A 25,758-nucleotide genomic window follows, 5' to 3' on the forward strand; every position below is an offset into this window, starting at 1 on the left:
GGATATCATGAGAATGTAAAAGTTCGTAGTACACATGAATTGGAAGTACAATACATTTTTATTAGAAAAATTTTTACGAAATGCGTTCACGAAGTGTATTTGATAATAAATGTGGCTAAACAAGTATATATATGTATATATACACAATTCTTAACCTAATATAATCAATACTAATAATACAATAGAAAACGTATATAATCAGTTACTTTGTCTGTTTTTTGTCCTATAGTATTCTATACAAAAGATTTATACTACTTACATAATGCATTCACTATTTCCCATGTTTTCGTGCCAATCTCTCATCTGTTAGATTCCGCGAGAAAGGATTACATGCGAAATTATTTAAATTATTACTCAATTCAATTTTTATACATAATTGAAATTATTATTGATTTTTCCGTTTGATCTCGGATTTCTGGAAAAATATATAAATTTTGTATTGATTTTAATGTTACCATCGCATGCTATCCAACTTTCATCAATCGGCACAAATACATGATCGTCTTTATTCATGCTTAGTCTTAACGAACATTTTTATCTATGTTGAATTAAATCATTCTCCGTAACGTTAGAAATGCTATAAAAGTTATACGGCAAGTTTGTTGGCAAAATGTTCTGTAATGCTGTATTAAAATACGTGTTTGTTAAAGTACGGTCTCTGAATACCGTTTCTTGAACAGTACTATTAACGTCCGTTTGGAAGGTCTGAATGGTAGTTGTTGGAATAGTTTGAATGACTATCGGTTGTGATGCTGAGGCATGAGGAACTGCTTGTATTACCTGTAAAAACACAGCATTAAAGTAATCCTTTACGTTAGTCGGATGTATACAATTGATCTAAACAAGATTCGTGTTTTCTCATATATTTCAATTCAGTCTGGATCATCTTGATTGCAAGCTATGTTTTAATTTATTATTTTTCCCAATTTTAATTATTATCAATGTCTACATATAAAGTGCAGTATTGAATAACTCAATGCTAAAACAGTTGCCTATCAAGCAAAAGATCCGCGTTCGATTTCAGTAGACCCTATTCTGTAACTATTAATGACAATGTCGTTAAGAATTCGTTAACGAAAGCAGTTAATGAAAGTTTGGAAATTTTAACCCAGAGCTGTGATGCAAAGAAACAAGCAGCACTTAGCAAATAAAAAAATGTATATTTACTTGTACTGTCGTTGATTCTGTCTGAGGTATAGAAAGTGGATCCTCTCCAGCAGACTGCTGTTGTATCTGAGGTGACTGCGTTTGCTCTGTCGACTGTTGCTGTTGCAATTGTTGATTATTGGTCAAATGCTTAGTGTGAGAAGTGTTGATTCCGTGTCGACGTTTCATGTGCTTGTTATAATTTGGCCAATTCGTGAAATGATGCTGACAATCCAAACAACTATACGGACGCTCTCCGGTGTGTTGTCGCCTGTGCGTCTACGATTGTGAAATGATTGTATTAAATTGATCCAAAGTGCGAGTTGGATCCCGCAAATGATGGCTTACAGTTAATATCCCTTTGAAACGGAAGCACTTCCCACAGAATTCACAGGTAAACGGCATCGCGCCGGTATGAATTCTGTGATGTTCTCTCAAAGTTCCTTTCTCTCTGAAAGTTCGTCCACATACAGCACATTGATGTGGCTTGGCACCAGTATGCACCGTTTCATGTTTCTTCAATTGCAGGGGCGTTTTAAACCTACAATTTTATTATACTTTTATTTCGGGGCGGTCAGAACTAAGAAAGAAAAAGAATATATATTTTTAGTTTTTACTTACGCCTTTGTACACTGAGAACAATTATATGGCTTATCTGGTGAATGAGTTAGGAAATGAGCCTCTAAATTCCCTTTCTGTATGAAGCTCTTGCCACACTGATCGCACGTGAAGTTTCTGACACCAGAATGAATACGTTTGTGTGTTACAAGATTCGGTTTTGTCGAAAAGCTAAAAAAAAAAAAACGTATTTTCTGATTAATACAAAAATTTTTCTGAAATGTAATTTGAAAAAAAAAATGTACTATTTACCTTTTATCACACTGATCGCATTGAAATTTATTCCTCATCGTCTCAGGCAAATGGCATCGATTATGAATACATAAAGCACTTTGCTGTCTGAAAGCTTTACCGCAAGTTTGGCACACAAATGGCCGTTCTTCGCTGTGAATGGTCTTGTGAGAGTCCAATACTTTTTTATGTACAAATGATTTTCCACAATCTTCACAGCTGAAAGTAAATTAAATTATTAACAAATATACATCAGATATCACAAAGATCTCGCAATATATGTAGTAGCACAACAGCAAATGATTTTTACCTGAACTTCGCCTTATTCTTATGCCTCTTAACATGAGTGAGGAATCCATAGTACTTATCATAGACCTTACAACATTGCACACACATATACTTGGCTTGTTGATTATGCACCGTTTCATGATGCTCCTCTAATGCCTCCAGAGATGGTAATTTGTCATTGCAATCTGTGCATAACCAAGGATATCTGTCTAGACCTTCCGCCTTTTTTCTTCCATGCTTCGCTGCTTCCACCGTTCGTGTTTCTCTTATTTCTAAGTTTGATTCTGTCTCTACTTTAAAAATATATATTATATTAGATCTATGATAAACTATAGCCATCGATTATATGTATGCGTACATAATAATAATAATAATAATAATAATAATAATAATAATAATAATAAACATGAAAAGCAAATATATTTTTTATAAATGAATCTATCTTACCTGGCATATAATTATCTACGATTTCAACGCTGTCTTCCAAAGTTGCATCAGGAACAGGATGTTCTTTGATGTCTATTTCAGAAGATATATGGAGCTCGGACTCCTCTTCCGTCTTTTGCATCTGGCCTTTTTTCTTCAACTTTTTCTTAGTTTGTTTAGGAGAGCTTTTCTTTATCTGCATCTTACACTTCTTCTGTTTTGCATTATCTTGCATTGCCTGAGTTTTGGTATTCTCGTTTTTCGCACATCCCTCGATGAAGTAAGAAGTATTTAAAATATTGACCGTCTCGTTGATGTAACTGCCAGGTAATTGGCACTGGACCATCTCCTCGTTGTTAACCTCGTTCTTTGGAAACTCTATCGTCTCCTCGACATAATCTATATTCGGCTCGATCGGTTGTGGCTCGGACTTTGGATTTGTCAGCAATTGTCTTAGAGATATTTGTGCTCGATTGGTCTTCTCAAAGAACTCGCTGCACAGGTTCAATGAATCACAGCAGTCAATACAAACCGTAAGTGGCAAGCCATCTGTCATGAGAACCTACACAATCAAAACAGTCATTGCAGATAAAAGTATATCAGGAATAGATATACAAAGTAAGATAATTAAGCCTACAAGTAAGCTACTTTCTAACGTGTAAAAAATATAATTTTATTATTCCGATGAAAATGAATTTAAAATTTACCTCTGCAAGATTTATGCTAATTTCTTAAATGTAACAAGAATATTGCAAAATTAAAGTTTATCTCTAAACTGACAGGCGATTTTTTTATTAAAGCACTAAATAAATAAATGTATTTTAGAGAACCTAGATTCTTTGAATACACAAATGTAATGAAATAAAGGGAGCTTTCCAGCAAGCGACACAAATTGACACAAGTATCGTTTTATCTTTGTTACTCAAAAAAGAAAGATAGGATAGAACGATGCTTGTGTCGACTTGTATCACTTGCTGGAAAGCTCCCAAAGATAAACAAGTGTACATCAACCCAAATATTTACATTGTTTCAAAGAATTTGAAACTCGATAACAGGTAGTTATTAATCACGAAGTTAATACGTAAAATATTATGTCTTTTCTGTGTGTGGTTGAATGAAAGACACTCCGTTCTTCCCTAAACCAGGCAGATGGTTTTCACAGATTATCCGCGACGATATACCTGTATCTGCAGACACTTGGCGATCTTGGCCTCGATCGCGAGCTTGTGGCCCTCGGGATCGTAGATCCCGATGAGATTCTCCTTGGTCTCGGCGCACAACCGGCAGAGTTCCGGCTCCGTCATCGTCGTCGCTCGGTGAGCGAGGCGCGAGGCCGCGATCGTCGTCGTCGTACGCCGTCGTCGACGTCGCCCGTGGACGCATCGCGTTCACCCCCTAAGGCCGCGTGCCTCGCGCGCGGATCATCGCGTCGCGCCGCACGCGTGCGGAACGATCCCGGGGACAACGCCGATCCGGATCGCAGCGGACATGTTGGGCCCACGGTCGAAGAAGCCGCGCGCTGAGGGCGACGAGAGAGAGGCGGCCGGAGTTGTTGCTCGCGAGACGCGCCGTTCAATCGACTGCAATCGACTCGCACGGCGAGTCTACCTCGTCCTCGTCCCCGCGCCAAGCGTGTCTGTGTACTCCCGACTCCGTTGCACCCCGTAGCGGCTCCACGAAAACATGCACCACTCGTTTTGGCGCACTCGGAGCGTTTCAGCGTTTGTTTGGGGTGAAAAAAAAAACATCGGACTTCGGAGCGCGCACGGCGCGTGCCGGTATTGTTGGCGCCGGCGCTTCTCGGTGGTCGGTAACGTTGGGCGTGATCGTGCGAGTGTCTCGAAAAATTAAAACATGGCCGTTCGAGAAGTTGTAAAGATTTATTTGGACGGAATGTCAGTGAGATAAATTAAACGGCGCCCCGGGAAAGCTAATTAATCGATAATATTCATTAAATGAAGATTAATAATTCTTGGTAGAACGGGGATGAGATGCGAGTATTCATTTAAACGTAGAAATTTATAGATGAACTCTGGCAGACGTATGTTTTTCTTTCTTTCTTTGTCCTTGTCCTTTTGTTTCAATTCCAACAAAAAAGTATATAATGAGATTTTTCTATTTTATTATTTTCGTTAAATCCATACTTTGCTGGGACAAAGAGATTTGTCGAACGAGCGTTATCGGCATGCCGCTTCTCCCTTTTACACGTTGATAGAAGTCACCAGGTGTTACGACATCTGAGCGCGTCGAGACAAAGGAAAAACAAACGGTGTCAGTCTTATTTAATAATAAAAGATATTGACCGACAACGAACGTACTTAACGTCAACATTCTTAAAAGTTTAAATCTCAAGCAATTAAAAGAAAATAATTTATTTGTTTTTAATATTATAGCGTCTAATTTTGAGCTGCTCAATTTCAACAGTAATATATTTTTATTCTGATTCTAAAAACTTGAACTTTTTCAGAGTGGAAATTTGCAAACATTCACATGAGGAAAAATTCTCAGGATCTACAAGGACGAGAGCGAGCGATACTTGGTGTGAGCCATTGGTGATCGACTCACGATCACGTTAGACCCGTAAAAAATGTCCGAACGAACCGCTTAATTAAAATTCAACGGGCGTGTTAGCGAAAGTTCGCGTTTTCTCGGAAAGTCATCGATATATGTGTCCACGTGTCAAACGCAGTCAAACGGCCCCGTCCTGAGCAAACAGGCAAATATACGATCGCGCCGAACAAGCCGTTAATAATCCATTCCACATATTTGCGAGTATTGCGGAATGTACTTTTTTTTTTCCTTCTACCGAGAACTTTTGTCGCGGCGTTATTTCAATTTCCATGCTTTCGTGTACTCCCCTTTCACTCGGCATCGACAAACAGAGATTTTACTTTCCACTTTTCACAGAATCCGCGCAAAAGTATCGACCTTCGAAGATGAATTATTTCTTTAAAACCTGAAAACGCTTTATACGTTCCGGCAACAGATGTCCTCGAAATATTTCAGAAACGTTACGACAATTGTCTTTGAATTCTCTCTTGTGGAAGCCCTTTAAAATATAGTCCTTTGTCAGGCCAGAATGTACATGGAATTCCGTTTAAACGTAAAAACATTTCCGTTTCCAAAGTTTTCTAGAAAGTAACTGTGGTCATTGCGGGAATTGTGGACACGAGCTATAATAGGCTTGATTATAGCCCAGTTTAATCAGCTTCTCGCAAACAAGTGAAAATCGAAAGCGGGCACCCGAATGATCATGTTTCAGAAAATAGGCGAGAAGAGCTCGAAAAACCATGTCAAATTCAAATTACGACGCTCGCAACGTTTCCACGGTTTTAATATTCCTTCGCGGCTGCAATAACTGTTCGATCCACTTCATTTTTCAGGGATACGTTCTAGGAACGAAATGTCATCGCGCGTACTCTCCGCTTTCATGTCCATCGATGGCGATCGTCGCCGCACATGGCAAACGGCGGGAAAGTTTTTTTTTCTCCTCTAACGCAAGGCTCTCTTAAATCTTTCGTATTTTTCGGAGAAAAGGTGTATCGAGAATGCGTGATTTTTTTGAACATCACTCGGAGTACCGTCGGAAATAACGCGACGACTCCACGCCCGAGCATGACCCTCCTTGTACGAGAGGAAGAGGGAGGGAGGGAGCGAGCGATCCACGAAACGTACGTCGAGGTCTTCGTGGTGGACGAAACCCGTCGCTCGTGGTTCGCCCGGTGGTAAAAGTACTGACACGATGTGTCCTCATTGTGTATATATAGGGGTGCCTGCCAAGAAGACACTGCAGTTCTTCGTAGACCGTCTGCGGGATAATATCATAGTGTCCTGTTGACATCTCTTTCGTGAAGTTAAACGTAATCTTACAACCAATCACGGGTTCAGAGAGGAAATAGATAAGATCGGAAAGAAAAATACTCGATTGCAGCTGATTGTATCAGGTAAGTTCAACGGATGATCTTATACGATTAAGGTCAGATTTTGAGAAGAGAAGTTAGATTACAACAAGGTTTCTATACATAAAACGTTAAATTTCAAATTATGAGTTAATCCGCGATTAAAATAAAAAAAAACATTATATTTTCTTGTATTTGATTCGCGTATAATTGTTCGTTTATATATTACTCGTTTATATATATGTATAAAATTATTGCGAATGGATCTGAACGGAATTATATTTTAACATTGTTTGCGACACACAAGCGCGTGACAAAGCAAGGAAAATAATTCGTAAATAAGATAAACGCTCTCACAATAATATAATCGTTAGAAAAATAATATTTACTAACATAGTTGAAGTATATTATATCTAGAGAGTAAGGCTGGGCGTAAGGTACCACCCTATATAATATTGGAATCGTGGAACCGGTTTGAGAGTCGCTTCTTCACGAAAGTTCAGGCATTTAAATCTAATAGATAATGAAGAAAGCGTTAACGATCACGCTAAAAAAATATTAAATTTCTCTAATTAAAATAAATCTCGCTAACTATCATAATTGGTTACATAATATTAATTAATTAAATTATTTACATAATATTAATTTCGTATTTTTTTTTAGTGGCCATAGCGTAAAAAAAAGAAAAAAAAATGATAACCTTTGTGCTTCTTGCTGCTTTGGTGACGTTGTCCTCCGCCCAATTCCGTCCACTACCCGGTACTCGGCTTTTGGAATCGCCGAATCCAACACTTTGCGCGCAGAGTAAGTCTCATCATATTTATGTATCGTTACTTTTATCAAGATCTATCCAAGCAACAGTTTATATAAGGACATCCTAAAATTTTAAAATATCCCTAAAATTTTTATATTGTTTGAGAAGAAAAAGAAAAAAAGAGAGAAATGAAGAAAATAATAAAATTAGTCGTACAAAATTATTTTTTAATCATATCACTGTTTAAAAATTAAATGTAATTAAAGGTAATTTGTAAAAATTAAAGGTAATTTAATGCCGTTATTATTCTCGACTGATGCAGGAAATTACTACTGCCATTATTAAACTTTATGCGACTAGATTGGTCGTGGAAATCGGTCACTTAGAATCTTCCTTTTGTTAAAATCTTCCGCTGAGATAAATAATATGTTCCCGCGGTGCTCGAAGATTCACGCCGGAGAGAGTTCTTCCTGTTTCCCTCGTCTTCTTCATCATTTTCTTCGGCTATTTATCCAAGGGAACCTCGAATTAGAGAAAGTATTTTCAATATTTGTTGATTAAGGAGAGGCCGTGACCCGTGATCCCATGACGGGATTCTTTTCTTCCGTCTGCATTATCTACTTCCTACTCCGCCTCGGCACGCTTCGAGGTCATTGTTTACCGTCGCTCTCGACTCTTCGGCCATCCTCTTACATCCCGTCTATCGCAAATCCTCTTACATCGATATACCGTCACTAATTATGCGTGATCGTTCAAGACTTACATCTCGCGCATCTTCCTCGGTATTCACGCTCGTTATAGAAAGTGTGACGATGACACCGACGGCGCGGTGTAACTCGAACGCATTTGAATTGGAAATATCCTCGCGTATCCGTTGTAAGTAGTACGGAATGTCGGTTGGCACTTTCACGTTCATCGTTTTCGGTTGAGTCGAAGCGATGATAATGTATCACTGTTAGAACATTGTATCGCATATTATCTGATCTCAGATCTGAAATGGAAATGTCAGGAAAATCTTTTGAAGCTAATTGTAAGTAGTTTCCAGATTTTTCTGAGCTGTACTGTTGAGAGTAGATAAGAGTTATCAATCGAATTTTCCTGCTTTCAAGAATATTATCGAATGTACCCCAATACAAGATTGAATTTTCTTTAAAATATTAATTCTTGTTTTTTATCTCGAACTTTTTTGTCTCCACTAAAATAAGATAATTCCTTTTTTTTCCCATAAAAATCTAAATCTAGTAAAGGAATTGAATTCCAAAACAAAATTATCGATTGGAGCATTATCGACGAGCTTTTTGTTCTCAAAGCCGGAAAAATGTGTCACGCGCGGAACTGATAATCGATTATTCATTCATTAGGCGTAGCCCTGTCCACACGCGTTCCAGGACACACCTCATAGAAAACTTTCTTTTTCTTTATTTAGAAAGTGACGATGTAATCAGCATACTACGCGGGTGCCAATGTCTAGGTCGTGACTGTGGTCTCCGAGGTCGCAGTCACGACTGACACTAATTTCGCAACTTTCACTCCGGGAATGAGCGAGAGACCTCCGGACTCTTCTTGAACATACCACATACCTCTCGCGTTCAAAGATATTAATGAAGATTATGGTCTATTGTCTGTTATCTATCTGATTCATCTTCTAATTACGATTTTTCGCAGGAACTATCCATCAACGATTCAAAGGAAAAGGCTATTACTTCTCGTGGGCCGATCCGAGGACAGCCGGGCAGGAGGTGGATTGGCTGTCAGCTAGAAACTTCTGCCGACAACGTTGTATGGACCTAGTTTCGCTGGAGACCTCCATCGAGAACGAGTTCATCAAGAGCCGCATCGTTCAAGGTATGCATGATTCTGCAGATCGAGCCTGTATTTGTGAAAGCAAAAACAAAGGATGACGAAATTAAACGTTTCTCTTGTAGACAACGTGAAGTATATCTGGACCTCCGGTCGCCTCTGCGACTTCAAAGGCTGCGACCGGCCGGATCTGCAGCCCCTTCATATCAACGGCTGGTTCTGGACCGCCGAGTTGCAGAAGCTCGCGCCGACCAACGATCGTAGTCAAAATGACTGGTCCGAGAGCGGCGGGTAAGACTTGTCATTCAATGGTATTACAATGCACGTTCGCGGCGCACATCGGCCTGTAATTTTGTACGCGAATATAACACGTTCCCATTCGAACGCTTACATCAAGATATCAAAGCTGACAGAGTGTAAGTGTTACTTTCATTATTGAGACCAAGGATGTCGAACGGTTGTGATTAGATCTCTTTTTATCCGCTCATCGCGAATCCCTGTTATTATCTGCTCTGTAATCAATAATCTCTGCACGCACGCACGCACATTGTCAATAGTCAAGGTTCAAGTTCCTCGAATATTTAATGACAGAAGCAACAGTGATGCGTGCATGGCACCTTGCAAGATTTTTTTCATTTTGGACAATACGTTTTGTTTAGCATCGGCAAGCCACAACCTGACAATCGCGAGGCCATACAGGGCGGTGCTCCCGAAAATTGCCTTGCGGTCCTCAATCAATTCTACAACGATGGAGTGAACTGGCACGACGTGGCGTGTCATCATAAGAAACCGTGGGTCTGCGAGGACAATGAGAATCTCCTGAAATATGTCCGCTTCACCAATCCCAATATCCGTGTGTAATAGAAGAAAAATTTTCAAGGACCGATAGCTTTACCTTTGTTTGAACGGGCTTAAGCACCTATAAAGTTACAACGAAAACGCATCTATGCGGCACGCCAGTGAACGCGACTGAATAGTATATAGAACATCTTATTTATTACTATTGTAATATTTAATACCTCCATACTCTCTCATTTGCCCGAGAAACACGAATTATTTAATCGTGAGAAATTTTATGTTGCCTTCAGGAAATATCACTATTTATATTCCTAGATATAATCATAGATGGAAAATTATATTTAATAGATAGAGACTGCAGTTCAGGATTTGTAGGTTACTTTAGTTTACGAAAAGTTACATATATAATTATATTTTCCTAAAATAAAATATTACACTAATTATATATTCATTATTACTATATAGCAATATAGCAATAAATTCATGAATAATAAATAACTTGATTCGTTTATTATTAGAAAACATTATTTTACTTATTACGCATCAATTTATGACATGTATCGTTATAATACCTATGCAAGCCCTGATTTTCTTCACGTAAAATGTAAGACATACAAAACGCGTTTATCTATAGTATAATAAATATCACAGATATCAAACAAATCATTACTTAAATGATATAATATATATTTACTCAATCGGATTGTATAACAAGTTTCACAAAAGTGTTAAAAAAGTTTGGGCAACTACTTTTCCGACTACTTTTTACCTTCCACCATTATGATGTGATACCCGAACTTTGTTTTCACCGGTGGATCCGTGTAAACCGGAGACCCCAGGCTAGAAACTGGTAACGCAAAGGCAGCGTCTTGAAAGGGTCCTACCATGGAACCTCGCGTCATCCAACCGAGATCACCCTTAAAGATAACGAACAAAATGCAACATTTTAAACACGTTTACCTTCCCAATTGTTCATGTATCAAGAGAGAATATAAGTATATTCTTCACATTACCCCAGATCTGGCCTTGTCTTCACTGTACGTCGCCGCGACCTCGTTGAACTTCTGACCAGCCTTCAACTTCTCCAGCGCCTCCAGTATTTTCGACTGCTTCTCGCACAAGATATGTCTAACCTGTGGCCAGGGGAATAATCGTATAAAATCAAACGACAGTCATCGAAAACAGTAGTCTATAGGCCTGTTCTTTTCAGCTAAACTTCTGCACGGTTCATCTTTTCTTTTTTTCTTTTCATGTTGGAAAGAAAAAGCGAAAAGATAAATCGTACAGGAAGTTCAGCTGAAAAAAGAACAGGCCTTATTTATATACAATTGTAGCTGGACCAATCAATTATTGAACAATGGATTACTGTCCATTTCTACCAATGTAGATCAACTTGTAATCTTTGTTTAACTTACTATTTATCATCTTAGAACTGGAAAAAGATAAAAAATAAGTTAAATCGAGATTAAAGTTAATCCGCATTGATAGAAAATGACATACGTGTGACACGCACATTGCTCCCAGGATAAATTTAAAATGTATTGTAAAATGGCTCGTCTCTACAATAGCCGTAAAAGTATGCAGTAAGACGTGAGCAGTAAGCTATTGACCAACCACAGTTGATTATTCTTGAATTGTAAAAATCCCATTTATAGTCAATAGCTTACTGATGCTTACGTCTTACCGCATATACTCTTGCGGCTATTGTAGACGAGCGATAAGTGTCAAAATGTGTAAATACCTTCACCGAGTTCCCTCCTTTCTTCTCCGCTTTCCCACCGCCGCTCTCCTCCGAGGATTTGCTCTTGCTTCCTTTCGCGGCACCGGCGTTCTTCTTCGGCGGCATGATCTCACGTGTCGATCAGTGTTGATCTCTGATCTCCGGGTTAGGCCGGTTAAGTCAAACCGAGCGCCGTCGACGGGGAGTAGAGCGTGTGTTTGAGAACAACGGAGGTTGATGGCTGTAGGTAATACCACGAACGGACAATCGGATATCAATAGCGACATACTTAACCGATCGTCGAGTTTGTCGATCGGCTTGAAAATTCTCACACCATCGAACGATTCCGAATTCAAGGTCGGGAGATGCCGGAGGCACGCAAGGGGGATATGAGGGACTTGTGCGTGCAGCGTGGCGGTTTTCAGTTCAGTATACTCCAGACTAGGCCGTGCGATTGACGAGACGAGGCTGTGATACGGAGTCCGGTGCATTCTAGAATTCTACATTTGATTCCTCTTTTTATCTTACAGCTGTATTCTGTGCTTCGAGTCTGACGTTCTGTGATAAACCTCGTGCTTTTGTTGCCCGGCAAGAATCAACATTCCAATTTTGTAAATCAATCTCATTATCATCATTAACGCAGGTAAAATCATTACGGTAAGTAAATCGAATGTATCATTTAAATATAGTTACTAAATGGCAGAGTCCGCTTGGTTTCCGCAATCGATCCGCTATCATTTTCTGTTAGTAGATTCCCTCGTTGTTTCTGCCAGCAAAAGTATCTGCCGACGAAGTTTGTAACAAATACCTCGCAAGGTCCTTTTTGGCTATCTGAGTAATTGCATCCTCTATATAGTTTTATCTCTGAAACATTCGCGGTTTTAATTGTGCAAGACAAACGAGAAAAAAAAATTGCAAAAGAAGTGATTTTATTGCCACGTTGAAGTTTACGTTTTGCTATTAAGTTGCATCAACTTTTGCAACTTTGTAACGTGAGCTTTAAAACATCTTGAGATAAGATAGATTTAAATGTATTAAAATAAATTACCAAGGTATATTTAAATGTATTTAGGATACATTTAAATATATCCAAGATGTATTTAAATATCTAAGATGCACTTTTAAGTATCTGGGATATATTTAACTATTATAATTTGTTGCAGCTAGAATTTTCGTTTGATTAATAATCGAGGAGAAGGATTGTAATAATGGAACTGATGCGGCCAGACCGACCGTCTAAGTGTACGTGGAAAGCGAACGGGGAAAATTCGCCACATACGAAACGAACGGAGTGAGTTTGCCATAACTGGAAGATTTACAGAACGAAGAGTTTTTTTAAATCCTTTTTATCTTGACCATTTGGTTTACAACTTTGTCATTTTGTAATAGCACATGGCACGTCATACATTACAGCCCTGTACTAATTTTAAGAGATACGAGAGGTCTCACAATATGTTCTAAGAATATCAAAGCTTATCAGTAGACCACATATATGTGGTCATTGTAATCAACATTGTAACAAATCACAAAAATGAACAGATGACATTGCAAAACAAATATTGCCACAAACTAGAATGAGCACTGGGCAAATAAGCATGACTCTGATGATCTCATACTCTGATGACTCTGATAGCTATCATAAGCATGAATGTTAATAACAGTTGTAATAGTTGTTTGTGTTAGAGTGATGTTTAGGCTTTATCACTAAATCTGTGTGTCACAACTTACGCAGCTTTCGATCTTCTTGCGTTTTATATTTATATTGAGGTATACGGATAATCAATTTTTGTGTCAATTATATTTTTTTTTCATTTCTTAGTGTACCAAACCGTAAGAAGATATTATCAAGCATTTTAAGCACAATTGGCCAGACGCCTCTCGTTCGGCTTAACAACATTCCTAAATTACACGGGATCAAATGTGAAATGTGTGAGTGAAAAAATTTATATTTTACAGAACGATAAAAATTTCAGATGAAAATCTGACCTAAGAAAACTTTCTTATCTTGTAGATGCCAAATGTGAATTCTCAAACCCCGGTGGGTCTGTCAAAGATAGGATAGCGGACAGAATGATTGAGGATGCAGAAAATAAGGGTCTGATAAAGCCAGGATACACTATTATCGAACCAACAAGCGGAAATACTGGCATCGGCTTAGCGATGGCCGCTGCGGTCAAGGGCTACAAGTGCATCATTGTGATGCCGGAGAAAATGTCTAATGAAAAAGTCTATGTGCTTCGCGCTCTCGGTGCGGAAATAGTCAGAACGCCGACCGAGGCCGCTTGGCACAGCCCGGAAGCGCATATCAGTGTTGCTCAAAAATTGCAGAGAGAGATACCCAATAGTATTGTTTTAGACCAGTATACAAACGCTGGTAATCCATTGGCACACTACGACCATACGGCGACAGAACTTTGGGAGCAATGCGACGGCAATATAGATTATGTGATAATTGGCGCCGGTACCGGAGGCACCGTGTCTGGAATTGGACGAAAATTGAAGGAATTGTCGCCTAGTACACAAATTATCGCGGTGGATCCTAAAGGCAGCATTTTGGCGGAACCATCTGAATTGAATGGGGACGGTGTTGGTTTCTACGAGGTAGAGGGAATTGGGTATGTAATAGAAGTGTGCGTGTGCATACATATTCTAGACATCGAATATAAAGTAATATAATTTTTGATGCGATTATCGTATAAAATAAAAATAATTTTTTTCTTTTTATTTACGTATGTAGATATGACTTCATACCTACAGTTCTAGATCGCAGTGTGGTCGATGTGTGGATGAAAACCGAAGACCACGAATCGTTAAAAGCGGCACGAGAATTGATTAGCAAGGAGGGTCTGCTTTGCGGCGGTAGCAGCGGTGCGGCACTCGCGGCGGCGTTAAAAATCGCTAAAGACCTCCCTGCGGATAAGCGTTTGGTCGTTCTTTTGCCAGACAGTATAAGAAATTACATGACCAAATTTGTGTCAGATCAATGGATGGAAGCCAGAGACTTTTTGGTAAAGTTATTTTCTCTACTTGTTACGCATTTAAGTTTATTTCAAATATTATTGAATACATTTACTAAATTACAATTCAATTCTTTTGTCAGCCGTCTGAACCTTCGATAGAAGCGAACAAATGGTGGTGGAACCTACCGATATCGGATTTACCATTAAAAAAGCACGTTTTGTTAAAAGGGATGTCGTGTCAAAATACTGTGGATTTCTTGACATCCGCTGGTCACGTACGGCAATTGTTAGTAACCGACGAGAAGATGTGCGTGGAAGGCATTGTTACGTTGGACGCACTTTATTCCAATTTAATCTCCGGTACGGTGAATCGAAATGATTGCGCTGAGAAAGTCATGATCAAGCAATTTACGAAGGTCACAGCTTCAACTACACTCGGTAAAGTGTCGCGGATTCTTTCTCAAGAATCTTATGTCGTGGTTGTAAACGACGATAATACTTTAATTGGACTTGCAAGTCAAAACGATATTTTTAATTTTATCACTAAGGACAATGACCGCAAAAATAATGAAATTGTATAAAATTTGTTCACGTTACATGTGATGAAGTAAAAGATTGTCACCTGCGCTGCGTAGTCGGATAATTAAGACTAATTACATCATAACGTTCCTTTATGATTTTGATACTATAATATTATCTTACATTTGTGTACGTTGGATCAATGATTTATATGACGTATAAAAGTTGTCAATGTAGAATTTATACATTTATCTAGATCTCTTTTTTTAAACTAGTAATATAATATTTCTTAATGTCTCTTATATAACACTTATACATTTTAAGCATTTAAGCTGGACTTTTTATCTTTGCAGTAATTTTATGAATCAATGTAAATCCAAGATGAGCAAAATAAAAAAAAAATATATAAGATCTACGAAATTGTTATAAATATAAATATACATTAATACCTTATTTCGAATATATTCTGGAATCGGTTCATAATTTACAAATATAGATATACATTGCACGAGACGAATATCAGAACTATTTCATCTCCGGGAATACTAATAATTTATTTTCTTTCCACTAAATACAATAAAAATAGTATACGACGTACGATGAATATCTATTATATTTCCTTGCATCTCATATGAGATTTTGCAATATATGTACCTTTTTACACTTGTGTATCTTCTTATTTCCCAAGTCGCTCCACGAATGGCTATTAAATCTTTTGAACTTGAACGTGAAACTTGCAGCTCGGTAACGTGGTAGTTTCCGCGGTAACGGTGCTAATAATACCAAGGTTCGCTAGACTACCTCGGAGGAGGCCGCAAGTGAAAGCCAGCAGGCGTGGGCTCTCCTTGAGGTACTGCTTGCTGTTGCTCGTACCGACTTTGTCCAGCAGCCTAAAGGCGTTGTCTTGCAACACGTACACCCCGTGATGATTAGTTCTGAGATTGTCGATCTGCTTGTGATACAGGCTGGACCAGAAGTCCGTGCAGATGAACTTGATCATGTCCAGCTCGTCCTTGAACCTGCTCCACTCCCTCGTCAGCCGTTCGATGATTCTGTACCCGACGCTGAACCCCATCCATTCTAAACGCGAGAGTTCCTCCTCGCCTTCCTGTTGGAAACAACAAATCAGGTGAGTTCTTTTGCGGGGTAAATTAACAAAACTCCGTGTACGTCTAGGTGGGCTCCGATTAGCATTCTCACGGCCGATTACTCACTGCAGCGTTAGACGACCTGCTCAGAACGTAATTGACCAGCTCGGCGTGCAGGTATTCGAAGAGACAGTCGTCAGCTTCCCCGGTCGCACCCGGATTCGCTTTGGAGTCAACTATCTGTTGCTTCATCGTTGCTCGACGCTGTCGTTTCTCGCTTTGACTCCGTCTACCTGCGTTTCTTTTCCCGTGTGACTTGACTTATACGTGTACCATTTACAGAAAGTACGTTAAACAACCTTAGATACACAACCGTCCTTCTCTAGACTGTCACAATTGATGGAAATTAATTACTCTCTCCGCGTATCTGACTGCGAAGCATGCTAATTGCTAATCGTAACGCGTATCGTAAAATATGATAAGACGTATGATAACTTTGACAGACAGTCGCACATGCGCCACGAACGATATCACGATAACGATACCCGACAATACCCGTTCGTTTCAACTCCTCAAACTGCTCTTCGGCTCTCTTTTCTCGTTTACGACATTGGAAAGTGCGAGTAAAACATAAATAGGTGTAATTAAACGTTTAGAGAGAAAGAGAGGAAAGACGTGAAAGGTACAAAAGGTTCAGCTACAAAGAACACATGATAATACAGTGCATCACACTGGTAACCATGGAAACTGTAAAGCACGCTTACTGCACACGCCACTGAATAAGTATATCGCGTACCGATAATTAATTTCTTTTTACAATATTTTTAAAAGATACGCTCAGAGATGAACCTTAATCTTTTTTTCATATATTTTATTTGATAAAAATCTTAAAAAGTGAGCCGTGAGAAATATATAATTTCCAACATTTCCATCAATCATATTTCATCTATTTAGATAATTATAATAAATGCATAATAATTAATTGACCGTATCTATATTTTAATTATTTAAGAAACATTTAATTATATATAGTTAATTGTATATAAATCGCTGATTAATGTATTGCTTATTATATATAATTAACAGTAATAATGTATTGTTCATAATCTTGGTAACATAAATTTCTGAACAAAACAGGACATGGAGAAGTATGTCATCAACGGTCAGATTGGCGAAGGAGCGCAAGGCTTAGTTCTGAAAGCGCGCGATACATCCACGGATCAGGAAGTGGCGCTAAAGAAGATTATGATTAAAAGGACCGAGGGCGGACTACCTGCGTCCATCATACGCGAAGTGAAAAGTTTGCAGCAATTAAAGCATCCCTACGTATGCTTTCCTTCGTCTAACATCTTGACTTTTTCTAAATAAAAAGGAATTAGTATTTAAAGCGTGCACCGATTCCTTCCCGTATCAATTCGGCGGAATTTGTATTCATTGCCACTTGTTTGCAGGTCGTGGAGCTGCTGGATGCTTTCCCGAACGGTCTGGACTTCGTGATGGTGTTCGAATACATGCCAACAGGTTTATGGGAAGTGTTAAGAGATCCCGAGATATCCTTGACGCTGGCGCAAATTAAAACATACATGAAAATGTTGTTGGAGGGTGTAGCTTATGTGCATGGCAAGAAAATAATACACAGGGTACGCGGATTTTTATCTCAAAAGAAATTCAAATGTATGTAATCGCTTCTAAAGTGACGAAGAGTTTGGAATTGCATTTTAGGATTTGAAACCTGCGAATTTGTTGATCAGCGAGAAGGGTATTCTGAAAATCGCGGATTTCGGATTGAGTAGATTGATGTGGCGGGATGGCACGAAGCCGTATTCGCATCAAGTCGCCACACGGTGGTATCGGGCACCGGAACTGCTTTACGGGGCACGTTATTACTCGTCCGCGATCGATATTTGGTCGATCGGCTGCATATTCGGCGAAATGCTGAACGCTTCCCCACTATTTCCGGTAAATAGTTCCTTCTTGACTGAAATAGATTTCTAAATTATGTGCAATGCTGTTATCTGCAAATTGCAGGGTGAAACTGACATCGAGCAACTGGCCATCGTCTTGAAGTATTTGGGTTCTCCTACGTCCGAATCCTGGCCCGAATTAAGTACGTTACCGGACTACAACAAAATCACCTTTCCTTATCACAAAGGCACGACGTGGGAGAGCATTGTTCAAGACGCGCCGCCAGAAGCTGTCGATCTAATCAGGCAAATTTTGATTTATAATTCGTCCAGACGTCTCACAGCTGAACAGGTAATAGATAATGATATAATACAGAGACCCTATTGCTCTCGAATTTTTAATTGGTTATTATTTTTGCACCGTTCTTCCATTACTTACATTTCGTTAGGGTGTAAGCGATTGAAAGAAGATACGTACACACAAATAGAAATGAAAAATTACTGTTGCAGGCATTGTGTCATATATACTTTTACTCCAAGCCATACCCCTCTATGAAAAATCTAATAAAACCACCGTTAGATCATCGCCTTCGTGTAAAACCGAAGAAAATCGATCCGCATGTGCAACCAAGCATGCTTTTCGAAAATCTTCTAAGCATTGTATAACGATGGCTGTTACGATGATTAATGGTATACAATTGAATGGTATATAGATGAAAAATATTTTTCGTAGAAAAGATTAGAAAATCCGTTAACGATTTCATTTATTTTCACAGATTTCATTTAATTTCCATTCCTGTAAAATGCAAGTATTCTTCTGAATACCTCCGGATTGTATCCCTCGACTACTGGCCTGCCAACGTCATATTCAGCTTTCTCGTAAAGCGTCAACGGCGATAGAGGACACCAGAAATTCTTCACACGAGCGTCATTGGCGTCCAACGAATTGAGTTGAAATATGAAAAAGTGATAGTTCTTCCCATCCGATTGAATGCATTGCACGGTCACGGGTTCTGGCAGTTTCTTCACGGATGAACCGAACTTCTGCCGTGCACATGACGCCGCCGCGGTGTACGTTTTTATCAGAGTGCGACCAAAAATTTGACTCTGCATCACAGCTAATTCCGTCAAATTTTTCACTTCCTCGGGGTCGTAGTGCACAAAGATGGTATGAACGTTCATCCAAGGCGATGTTGCACTGAGAGCTGTAATTAGAGTATACTTAGATATTAGAAGTATATTGTATATGTATATTGGAAATAACGAGCATTAAACTTACGATATATGTCCTCAGTTCTGTAAATGTTTGTCGCATTCAAACCGATGGTGTGATGCATTGGATGTATATTTGGGAGCTCTATTTCCATATTGCTGTCAGAACTTTCTATTGGTTTTAGAGGATTCGACGACATGACCGCCACATCCGATCTTAGGGTAAATTGAATGAGGTCCGATTCTTTATCTGGAAAACAACATGTGATGTTTGAGTGGAATATTGAATGCACAGTGCAACATTTAAATATCCAACTAAGCTATAAGCTATAAGCTACCTAAGTTTAACTTTGTTATCCCATCATACAAAATACATCGTTTCTGCGCGATATCTGGACCCGACAATAACTCGCAAAGTTGTATAAGTTTCCTAGACAAGTTTCGCCTGCAAAAAATATTAAATATTGTTAAGAAATAAGTATGAATGTATATATACTGTTGCTGTTTAAATATTTAACTTACTAACATTTTTCTCTTATTGGTTATGCCAAAATCTCTAGGAAACACCCACGCAGGTCTTTCAGGATCCTTCCTTTTTGGCAATTTTTCTTGATGAGCGTCAAATATATTTGAAGTATAAATTATCCTAAAAATACCAAAGAATATTCAATATATGAGTAGAAAATTAATTTAAAACAAAAATTAATTTAATATACCTTTTTACTATGTCATCTACATGTTCCGGCAGATTTAAATCTGAATCTTGGATATAATTTGAAGAACTGTCCGGCAGACACACAGTATTTGTCAGTATCTGTGCTTGAGAAAATCCCTCTTGCAGGATATTACGATCCTCAAATACCAAGCAAGCCTGAGCCTTCCAGTCAGGATGCGTTTCGTCAAACGTTATTTGCCTTGGCTTCAGAAACTCTAAATTTACCCTTGTATAACACACAATTTACAATTAGTATCAGATATATAAACAGTAACTTGCGAGAAATGCAGGAGAGAAGAGTACCTTGGAAATTCTTGTTTCGGACAGGCTACTTCCGAGGCGTCCTTCACCGAAATTCTCAACGTCGACAAGTATGCTTCCGTCTTGGTGTCAATTATTTTACGTTCTCGCTTCACGTACCACAGTTTTCTAATCATCCTACCTATATGCTGCTTGTATAATACCCGCGTGAGCTTCATTGTACTTTATCTGAGGATAGATTAATAGTAACAGGTAGATTAACAACAACACAGTAGGCGCGAAAGTCTTAAAGGTTATGCGCTTTACTAAAGAAGTTCTCTCTCTTTATCAGTATTAAAGTTCTTTCTATCAAATAATATTAAAAATAAAATGACGGTATTTGACATCATAACTCACATCGATGAGAAACAATAAAATCAAATTGAATAATATCTTTCAAATCTACAATATATTTTCGGTGCGCAAAGCATAACCCATTTTCCGGCTTATAACAATTCTAAGCTGCATCGATAATATAGGAATCCTTCTGATGAAATAACCATTTTAAAATTCATTTTTTAGCAACCTCTGAAACCGAGATTGACAATGACAGGCATTCGATTACATGATTTGACGTGTAATAAAATTTTTAGGAATAAATAAATACTTTCTACAAAATATTCTATATTTAATGTTTTTTCAAAAACGCATAACCATTCCTTAATCCAAAATATTTTTTACAAATCCCCTCTCATTATTTCCTTTATACATATAAATGTGAATTAGAAATGCATAACAAAATATTTATTGTATTGGATTTACAAGCTATTTCTCCTTCGCGGTAGTATCGGGACCGAGTATTTTGCGCCTTTGCACGAACATGTGCATATAAAGATGTGGAAAACCTGCACAGTGAACAAACGAAATATTTAATGAATAATTTATTTCCTGTTTACTATGTAATTTTACGCTTTTGATATTCACCTGGAATGTATAACAGCATAACTGATATCAGGAAATACAAGTAACTGAATGTGAAGTTCCATTTGTTCGGTAGAATGTAGCTCCAAGAGTCGGGATTAGCGCTGGCGTACCTTACGGCGGCATAGAAGCACAATAATTCGCCGGTCACGCCCAACGGATACAGTATGATGAACAACGTATATCTGAAAGCCCAAGTTTCCACTTCGTAATGTGATCTCACGTAAATAAAAATAACTTTTTGAAACAGTGGAAGAGATTTTTAAGCTCACCTCAGCCAGACCAGTAGGTGTGGCACAATACCGATGAGGTTTGCAAAATAATAGGAGTATCTAATGATTTCCGTAATGGACCACGCGGTGAGAGCCAGCAGAAGACCTGGGGACGCAGCAGCATACGTATAAGGAGTAGCCAGGATAACCCCGACTACAACCAGGACGCGACTGAAGACTTGGAATGTTGTGATTACAACATTGGATCGTACCAATCCAAGTGCTGCGTGCATTATCTGAAAAAAGAAACTTCTATAATTAACTATACATAAGTAATGTACTCATTATACTTTCAGGAATAAATCTACATGAAAATCTTAACACTTTTGAAGTTTCTAATCTATATAGTGAGAGATTTCACAAAACTCTTCCCCCATTTGCTGATATTTTTAATTCAAATTTAGTCTTAATTTCAACTCTTAAAAAAAATTATACTTTTGCTGCTTGATAATATTTCCAATAGAAATTCAAAATCAAAGGCTCAAGATTTGGCCTAAGGTTTTAGATAATTTCTGCCTGTCTCAGATTACATTCAATCAAAAGTTCTAAGATATATCGTCGAATATACCTCCAATAAAGCTGCATTCTGAAAAACAATCACAAGTAGCTTGGTCTTATCCCATAAGGTACCACCGGAAGAAGGCTGGATATAATATTGTATAATCTGATACAATATATAGCTCCATCTAAAATAAAAGAAAAAAATTTATCTCTTTTCAAAACATTTAAGAAAAAAAAATATAAGACGCACAAAGAAAACTCCGTAACAAACGGAACAGAGCGATGAAAAAGACACCTTTTATACAATATTGTGTAAAAAAATTAATCGTGAGAAAAGTTGCACTTTATTATTCACAAACTGACGTACCCTAACGTCTGGCCTAGATTATACGACGCCAGGTAGAGTTTCGAGAGAGCACCTGGCTCCTTGGATTTCGTTCTTGCCATGTCTAACGTGGAAGTTCCTCGAACGCCGTCTCGCTCTCAAATACCTCGCGACGAGTCAAGTTCAACGCAACCTTTGCTCGACCCCGAAGAGTCCGGTCTTCAATATGCACGTAAAAAAAATCCCTTATCATGCATTTCTCGTCATCGAGTATCGTTTGAATTATTGATGAGGAACGTAAGGCAAGGTATTTTGAGTTACGATTCGCCCCAGCGATTTCTTTTTATTTCTAATCCATATTCATATGCGTGTTCAGCATTTAACTCGAAAGGTTAGCAACATCAGCATAATTGTGCAACATACGTCCCGTTATTCGTACTCCTCCCCGCAATCCCCGCTCTCGTCACTCCCGTTCGAGCGAGAATGAGATAACGATAACGACACACGACACTAATGACAGTCCTCTCTCTCTCTCGCTCCGATGCCTTTCCTGTCAAAAGGCATTGCTCGCGAGGCAAGTGGAAATCAGCCAATCGCGAATCTCGCGCGGGAAGAAACGCGTGACGCGAAGACGAAGGATTCGAGCCGCGCCGAATCGTCTGAATCATGCAGCTGCATAGGGACGCGCCCAAGGTTCGCGTACTCGCGTCGTCGCGAATAGTATTGTTTTTGTTTAGGCGTGTTTGAGAGAGATGAGATCTTATACCGTGCGCCGCTGGCACGGTCTCTCGAAGTGAATCGCGTGAATCGCGCGTCGACCGATCCACCGAGACGAGAGAACGAACGAGAGATTGTGAGAGATAAGGAGAAAAAGAATTATCTCGTCTCGAAGAGAAAAAAACGTGCCCTGTTAGCATTGTTAGCAAGCTTCCGCCGATGTTTGGCCGGAGGGTCGGAGGGTACGAAATTCGGACGAATCGACCCCGCAAATTAATTCGCGAGCGAGAGAGAGAATGACGCGCCCTGCCAGGATGCTCGTCGCACGAGTTGCGCTCGACCTCGCGCATTTTTCAAGACTCGGCCGTGCTTTATGAGGAGCAATTAATCTTATCTGAGGTAACATAGTACGGCAAACAGCAAACACTCGCCTGGATTTCCCCTCGCTCTCTCGTTTATGGCAAGGCGAGGGGATTTGAAGGGGATTTTTACAATTAGATAGAGCACGCAACGCGCAATCCTGCGCGCGGTGAACGTGGAGAGAGATTAACACCAAGACGTCCAAGATGTATCACGTTCTCGAGCTGATCGTGAATAGCGCTTTGCTATGGATATTCCTGGAGACCGCGATGAGCGGGCTGGTCACCGTCCTGTATGAGTTTTCCGTTCCCTGGATCGTTTGGGGCTCGTTGATTGTCGTGGTAGCGCTGAAATTGACCCGAGTGTCCCCTCCGCCCGTCGGCACCGTGCAAGAGGTGCTCGGCGTGAATCCGCTCCTCCTGGGCAGAGATAGCTCCGTGCCTGAAAACCACGGTAACGGAGAGCAATATTGCATGCGAGTGGTGGCCCACCGTGGTGGAGGATACGATTATCCCGAGAACAGTTTGTTGGCTTTCCGAAATGTAAAGTTACACACCTCGACGTAGCTTAGCTATCATAGTATCTAAGAATTTTTGTTTGGAGCCCGGACGTTTTGTGTGCCTCTTGATTTTGCCGTTGGCTTGTTTAACATATTCATTGTCGCTTAATAATGCAAGGCGGAGGAACTCTTCTGTAAAATATTTTTATATTAATGCATTGTCCTGTTTAATTATTAAATATTTCCGTTGTAGTTTCAAGCGTACTAATTTTATTTATTTTGTGTGCTACAAACATTCCCACTTTGGCAATGGTATTCCTTGCTGCATTGTCCATATTTTTTTTTACAGAGCAAAGGAAAGGGTTGTACTGCAGTTGAGCTTGATTTACGACTAACGAAAGATAACATTCCAATAACGTTCCATGACCCGACAATCGAAAGACTCACAGGCCAGATGGGCACGATTAGTGAAATGACATGGGAAGAATTGAAGGAGTTTGACATAACTTACAATCACCCACTTAAGTACGATTATATATATGTATATTTCAACTTAATTGTAGCTTTTGTATAAAAAATGCGTGCGCCTAGCGTATTGTCGGAGTATTTTAACAAAGAAAAAATTGTTTTGCCAAAGGAACAAATTTTCCGAAGGCGAGAAGATCGCCCTGTTCCACGACGCGCTGCAGGAATGCCTGAACAGCGAGCAAAGAATAATTATAGACATAAAAGAGACGAGGATGGACGTTGTGCAAATCGTTCTAGACGCGTACGAGAAATATCCAAAATTGTTCCAGAGAGGCGTCGTGTCGAGTTTCAATCCGATCGTAGTGTACATGGTACGAATTACATCGATTAATAACTTAAGTTACATATCTCTATGTCGATTTAAACAAAAATTATATTTTTAAAAATTTTATGTTCAGATTAGGAAGAAAGAGCCGCGTATTGTCTCGAGTCTCGCTTGGAGGCCATATTTTTTCTCGAGAGCGTCGTACGCCGGTCTGGAAGCACCCGGCCCGGCACGGTACCGCAATCCTTTTAAGCATTTGGCAGCTTGCATTTTGGAGATTTTGTACGAGTGGCTGCTACCGCGCTTTGTCTACTATATCGTTGGCGTCTCGGCTGTGCTGTTGCACAAGGATATAGTAAATCCGTAAGTAAACGCTTTTAAAATTCAGACTTTCACAATTTCATTCATTCACGTATACATATTCGTAAGAACAAGTTTATGTATATTCAATTTTTATTTCAGACGCGTAATAGAACGATGGCGCGAGCGCGGTGTTCGCGTGATGGCGTGGACGGTAAATCGACCGACGGAGAAAACGCATTTCTCGAGGTTCCTCAAAGTCACTTATCTAACCGACACGCTACATCTAGAGAAGGACATGTAGTAAATGTCCGATATATTTTTGTTCAGTATTAAATTTCAAAGACTTTTGTACCATACAGCCTGGCATTATGCACGTACAAATTTTTCTACTTTCGATTATGTAGATTATATATCGTAACATCAGCTATCTAGTCGGGTCGTAAAAAAAATTGACATAACGACTTATATTACTTTTAACATAGATTATAAGGCACTTATTTTATAATGTCTTATACAAGACGCCTATGTATGTGCAAATAGCGATAATAAAATTACTCGTTACATTGAGGGGATTTAAATGGACGGAGTTACAATTTCTCGCGTTACAACGAGGTTCATATAATTTTTTCTAACTTATCGAGACTAAATTAATTAAAACTACTCAAGTTCTTAAGTAGTTAAGAACTTCT

General features: G+C 39.1%; 9 protein-coding genes across 21 annotated transcripts; 4 read left to right on the forward strand and 5 right to left on the reverse strand.

The window, feature by feature from the left end:
• Nucleotides 1-88: 88 nt before the first annotated feature.
• Nucleotides 89-4,822, reverse strand: LOC112455603 (zinc finger protein 773-like). 2 transcript variants are annotated; one of them, XM_025017616.1, is made up of 8 exons: nt 3,891-4,822; nt 2,731-3,271; nt 2,306-2,573; nt 2,017-2,214; nt 1,768-1,935; nt 1,495-1,687; nt 1,168-1,425; nt 89-780 (listed from the first exon to the last, which is right to left on the reverse strand). In XM_025017616.1, the coding sequence occupies exons 1-8, from the start codon at nt 4,011-4,013 to the stop codon at nt 535-537; spliced, it is 1,995 nt and encodes a 664-aa protein (XP_024873384.1). In that variant the 5' UTR covers nt 4,014-4,822; the 3' UTR covers nt 89-534. The 2 variants fall into 2 exon arrangements, with proteins under 2 accessions (XP_024873384.1, XP_024873383.1); XM_025017615.1 differs by having other exon boundaries at nt 2,306-2,576; nt 3,891-4,819.
• Nucleotides 4,823-4,972: 150 nt separating this feature from the next.
• Nucleotides 4,973-10,430, forward strand: LOC112455609. 3 transcript variants are annotated; one of them, XM_025017630.1, is made up of 6 exons: nt 4,973-5,248; nt 6,093-6,653; nt 7,272-7,412; nt 9,028-9,207; nt 9,288-9,453; nt 9,822-10,430. In XM_025017630.1, exons 3-6 carry the CDS (start codon nt 7,301-7,303, stop codon nt 10,021-10,023), a joined length of 660 nt encoding a protein of 219 aa, XP_024873398.1. In that variant the 5' UTR covers nt 4,973-5,248; nt 6,093-6,653; nt 7,272-7,300; the 3' UTR covers nt 10,024-10,430. The 3 variants fall into 3 exon arrangements, with proteins under 3 accessions (XP_024873398.1, XP_024873399.1, XP_024873397.1); XM_025017631.1 differs by lacking the exon at nt 4,973-5,248 and having other exon boundaries at nt 5,265-6,380; nt 6,477-6,653; XM_025017629.1 differs by lacking the exon at nt 4,973-5,248 and having other exon boundaries at nt 5,265-6,653.
• An 18-nt stretch (nt 10,431-10,448) lies between these two features.
• Nucleotides 10,449-11,886, reverse strand: LOC112455611 (peptidyl-prolyl cis-trans isomerase NIMA-interacting 4). Its single transcript, XM_025017633.1, has 3 exons — nt 11,702-11,886; nt 10,974-11,093; nt 10,449-10,877 (listed from the first exon to the last, which is right to left on the reverse strand). Exons 1-3 carry the CDS (start codon nt 11,804-11,806, stop codon nt 10,719-10,721), a joined length of 384 nt encoding a protein of 127 aa, XP_024873401.1. The 5' UTR covers nt 11,807-11,886; the 3' UTR covers nt 10,449-10,718.
• Nucleotides 11,887-11,966: 80 nt separating this feature from the next.
• Nucleotides 11,967-15,523, forward strand: LOC112455607 (cystathionine beta-synthase). 8 transcript variants are annotated; one of them, XM_025017622.1, is made up of 7 exons: nt 11,967-12,104; nt 12,211-12,337; nt 12,844-12,971; nt 13,500-13,609; nt 13,692-14,295; nt 14,418-14,688; nt 14,781-15,523. In XM_025017622.1, the coding sequence occupies exons 3-7, from the start codon at nt 12,889-12,891 to the stop codon at nt 15,219-15,221; spliced, it is 1,509 nt and encodes a 502-aa protein (XP_024873390.1). In that variant the 5' UTR covers nt 11,967-12,104; nt 12,211-12,337; nt 12,844-12,888; the 3' UTR covers nt 15,222-15,523. The 8 variants fall into 8 exon arrangements, with proteins under 8 accessions (XP_024873390.1, XP_024873392.1, XP_024873394.1 ...); XM_025017624.1 differs by lacking the exon at nt 11,967-12,104 and adding an exon at nt 12,429-12,515 and having other exon boundaries at nt 12,115-12,337; XM_025017626.1 differs by lacking the exon at nt 11,967-12,104 and adding an exon at nt 12,429-12,496 and having other exon boundaries at nt 12,115-12,337.
• An 82-nt stretch (nt 15,524-15,605) lies between these two features.
• On the reverse strand, nt 15,606-16,794 carry LOC112455610 (trafficking protein particle complex subunit 6B). Its single transcript, XM_025017632.1, has 2 exons — nt 16,374-16,794; nt 15,606-16,267 (listed from the first exon to the last, which is right to left on the reverse strand). Exons 1-2 carry the CDS (start codon nt 16,497-16,499, stop codon nt 15,866-15,868), a joined length of 528 nt encoding a protein of 175 aa, XP_024873400.1. The 5' UTR covers nt 16,500-16,794; the 3' UTR covers nt 15,606-15,865.
• A 318-nt stretch (nt 16,795-17,112) lies between these two features.
• LOC112455617 (cyclin-dependent kinase 20) lies at nt 17,113-19,019 on the forward strand. Of its 3 annotated transcripts, none has more exons than XM_025017644.1 (6): nt 17,113-17,141; nt 17,385-17,573; nt 17,699-17,887; nt 17,970-18,206; nt 18,276-18,503; nt 18,662-18,817. In XM_025017644.1, exons 2-6 carry the CDS (start codon nt 17,388-17,390, stop codon nt 18,815-18,817), a joined length of 996 nt encoding a protein of 331 aa, XP_024873412.1. In that variant the 5' UTR covers nt 17,113-17,141; nt 17,385-17,387. The 3 variants fall into 3 exon arrangements, with proteins under 3 accessions (XP_024873412.1, XP_024873410.1, XP_024873411.1); XM_025017642.1 differs by lacking the exon at nt 17,113-17,141 and adding an exon at nt 18,928-19,019 and having other exon boundaries at nt 17,388-17,573; nt 18,662-18,841; XM_025017643.1 differs by lacking the exon at nt 17,113-17,141 and adding an exon at nt 18,928-19,015 and having other exon boundaries at nt 17,388-17,573; nt 18,662-18,856.
• LOC112455615 (39S ribosomal protein L37, mitochondrial) lies at nt 18,885-20,918 on the reverse strand. Its single transcript, XM_025017640.1, has 7 exons — nt 20,736-20,918; nt 20,382-20,567; nt 20,080-20,304; nt 19,890-20,009; nt 19,702-19,808; nt 19,431-19,613; nt 18,885-19,356 (listed from the first exon to the last, which is right to left on the reverse strand). The coding sequence occupies exons 2-7, from the start codon at nt 20,555-20,557 to the stop codon at nt 18,935-18,937; spliced, it is 1,233 nt and encodes a 410-aa protein (XP_024873408.1). The 5' UTR covers nt 20,558-20,567; nt 20,736-20,918; the 3' UTR covers nt 18,885-18,934.
• Nucleotides 20,919-21,107: 189 nt separating this feature from the next.
• LOC112455620 (very-long-chain (3R)-3-hydroxyacyl-CoA dehydratase 2) lies at nt 21,108-22,738 on the reverse strand. Its single transcript, XM_025017649.1, has 5 exons — nt 22,440-22,738; nt 22,140-22,257; nt 21,572-21,807; nt 21,303-21,484; nt 21,108-21,223 (listed from the first exon to the last, which is right to left on the reverse strand). Exons 1-5 carry the CDS (start codon nt 22,517-22,519, stop codon nt 21,144-21,146), a joined length of 696 nt encoding a protein of 231 aa, XP_024873417.1. The 5' UTR covers nt 22,520-22,738; the 3' UTR covers nt 21,108-21,143.
• Nucleotides 22,739-22,964: 226 nt separating this feature from the next.
• On the forward strand, nt 22,965-25,647 carry LOC112455616 (glycerophosphodiester phosphodiesterase 1). The gene is made up of 5 exons (XM_025017641.1): nt 22,965-24,016; nt 24,323-24,498; nt 24,611-24,812; nt 24,900-25,129; nt 25,229-25,647. Exons 1-5 carry the CDS (start codon nt 23,681-23,683, stop codon nt 25,368-25,370), a joined length of 1,086 nt encoding a protein of 361 aa, XP_024873409.1. The 5' UTR covers nt 22,965-23,680; the 3' UTR covers nt 25,371-25,647.
• The last annotated feature ends 111 nt before the right edge of the window (nt 25,648-25,758 follow it).

Source organism: Temnothorax curvispinosus, unplaced genomic scaffold (genome assembly GCF_003070985.1).
Source record: "Temnothorax curvispinosus isolate PA1 unplaced genomic scaffold, ASM307098v1 QBEX01006268.1, whole genome shotgun sequence".
Lineage (NCBI taxonomy): Eukaryota > Metazoa > Arthropoda > Insecta > Hymenoptera > Formicidae > Temnothorax > Temnothorax curvispinosus.

Bases quoted from the DNA above. Each gene is read 5' to 3' on its own strand.
- LOC112455611 (XM_025017633.1), bottom strand. From the start codon at position 11,806: ATGCCGCCGAAGAAGAACGCCGGTGCCGCGAAAGGAAGCAAGAGCAAA. The intron at 11,094-11,701 runs GTATTTACACAT...CCCTGGCCACAG, and splicing joins AAGGAGGGAACTCGGTGAAG to GTTAGACATATCTTGTGCGA. The intron at 10,878-10,973 runs GTAATGTGAAGA...GTTATCTTTAAG, and splicing joins AAGACAAGGCCAGATCTGGG to GGTGATCTCGGTTGGATGAC.
- LOC112455603 (XM_025017615.1), bottom strand. From the start codon at position 4,013: ATGACGGAGCCGGAACTCTGCCGGTTGTGCGCCGAGACCAAGGAGAAT. The intron at 2,577-2,730 runs GTAAGATAGATT...ATATTTTTAAAG, and splicing joins CGTAGATAATTATATGCCAG to TAGAGACAGAATCAAACTTA. The intron at 1,936-2,016 runs GTAAATAGTACA...TTTTTTTTTTAG, and splicing joins TGCGATCAGTGTGATAAAAG to CTTTTCGACAAAACCGAATC.
- LOC112455607 (XM_025017622.1), top strand. From the start codon at position 12,889: ATGGAACTGATGCGGCCAGACCGACCGTCTAAGTGTACGTGGAAAGCG. The intron at 12,972-13,499 runs GTGAGTTTGCCA...TTCATTTCTTAG, and splicing joins CCACATACGAAACGAACGGA to TGTACCAAACCGTAAGAAGA. The intron at 14,296-14,417 runs GTATGTAATAGA...TTACGTATGTAG, and splicing joins TACGAGGTAGAGGGAATTGG to ATATGACTTCATACCTACAG.
- LOC112455615 (XM_025017640.1), bottom strand. From the start codon at position 20,557: ATGAAGCTCACGCGGGTATTATACAAGCAGCATATAGGTAGGATGATT. The intron at 20,010-20,079 runs GTATATTAAATT...TGGTATTTTTAG, and splicing joins GTAGATGACATAGTAAAAAG to GATAATTTATACTTCAAATA. The intron at 19,357-19,430 runs GTAAGTTTAATG...CTCTAATTACAG, and splicing joins CAGAACTGAGGACATATATC to CTCTCAGTGCAACATCGCCT.
- LOC112455616 (XM_025017641.1), top strand. From the start codon at position 23,681: ATGTATCACGTTCTCGAGCTGATCGTGAATAGCGCTTTGCTATGGATA. The intron at 24,499-24,610 runs GTACGATTATAT...GTTTTGCCAAAG, and splicing joins ACTTACAATCACCCACTTAA to GAACAAATTTTCCGAAGGCG. The intron at 24,813-24,899 runs GTACGAATTACA...TTTTATGTTCAG, and splicing joins ATCCGATCGTAGTGTACATG to ATTAGGAAGAAAGAGCCGCG.
- LOC112455609 (XM_025017630.1), top strand. From the start codon at position 7,301: ATGATAACCTTTGTGCTTCTTGCTGCTTTGGTGACGTTGTCCTCCGCC. The intron at 7,413-9,027 runs GTAAGTCTCATC...GATTTTTCGCAG, and splicing joins TCCAACACTTTGCGCGCAGA to GAACTATCCATCAACGATTC. The intron at 9,208-9,287 runs GTATGCATGATT...TTTCTCTTGTAG, and splicing joins CAAGAGCCGCATCGTTCAAG to ACAACGTGAAGTATATCTGG.
- LOC112455620 (XM_025017649.1), bottom strand. From the start codon at position 22,519: ATGGCAAGAACGAAATCCAAGGAGCCAGGTGCTCTCTCGAAACTCTAC. The intron at 21,808-22,139 runs GTATATTCGACG...TTCTTTTTTCAG, and splicing joins AGAATGCAGCTTTATTGGAG to ATAATGCACGCAGCACTTGG. The intron at 21,224-21,302 runs GTGAATATCAAA...TTCACTGTGCAG, and splicing joins TATGCTGTTATACATTCCAG to GTTTTCCACATCTTTATATG.
- LOC112455617 (XM_025017644.1), top strand. From the start codon at position 17,388: ATGGAGAAGTATGTCATCAACGGTCAGATTGGCGAAGGAGCGCAAGGC. The intron at 17,574-17,698 runs GTATGCTTTCCT...ACTTGTTTGCAG, and splicing joins AGCAATTAAAGCATCCCTAC to GTCGTGGAGCTGCTGGATGC. The intron at 18,207-18,275 runs GTAAATAGTTCC...TGCAAATTGCAG, and splicing joins ACGCTTCCCCACTATTTCCG to GGTGAAACTGACATCGAGCA.
- LOC112455610 (XM_025017632.1), bottom strand. From the start codon at position 16,499: ATGAAGCAACAGATAGTTGACTCCAAAGCGAATCCGGGTGCGACCGGG. The intron at 16,268-16,373 runs GTGAGTAATCGG...TGTTTCCAACAG, and splicing joins GCAGGTCGTCTAACGCTGCA to GAAGGCGAGGAGGAACTCTC.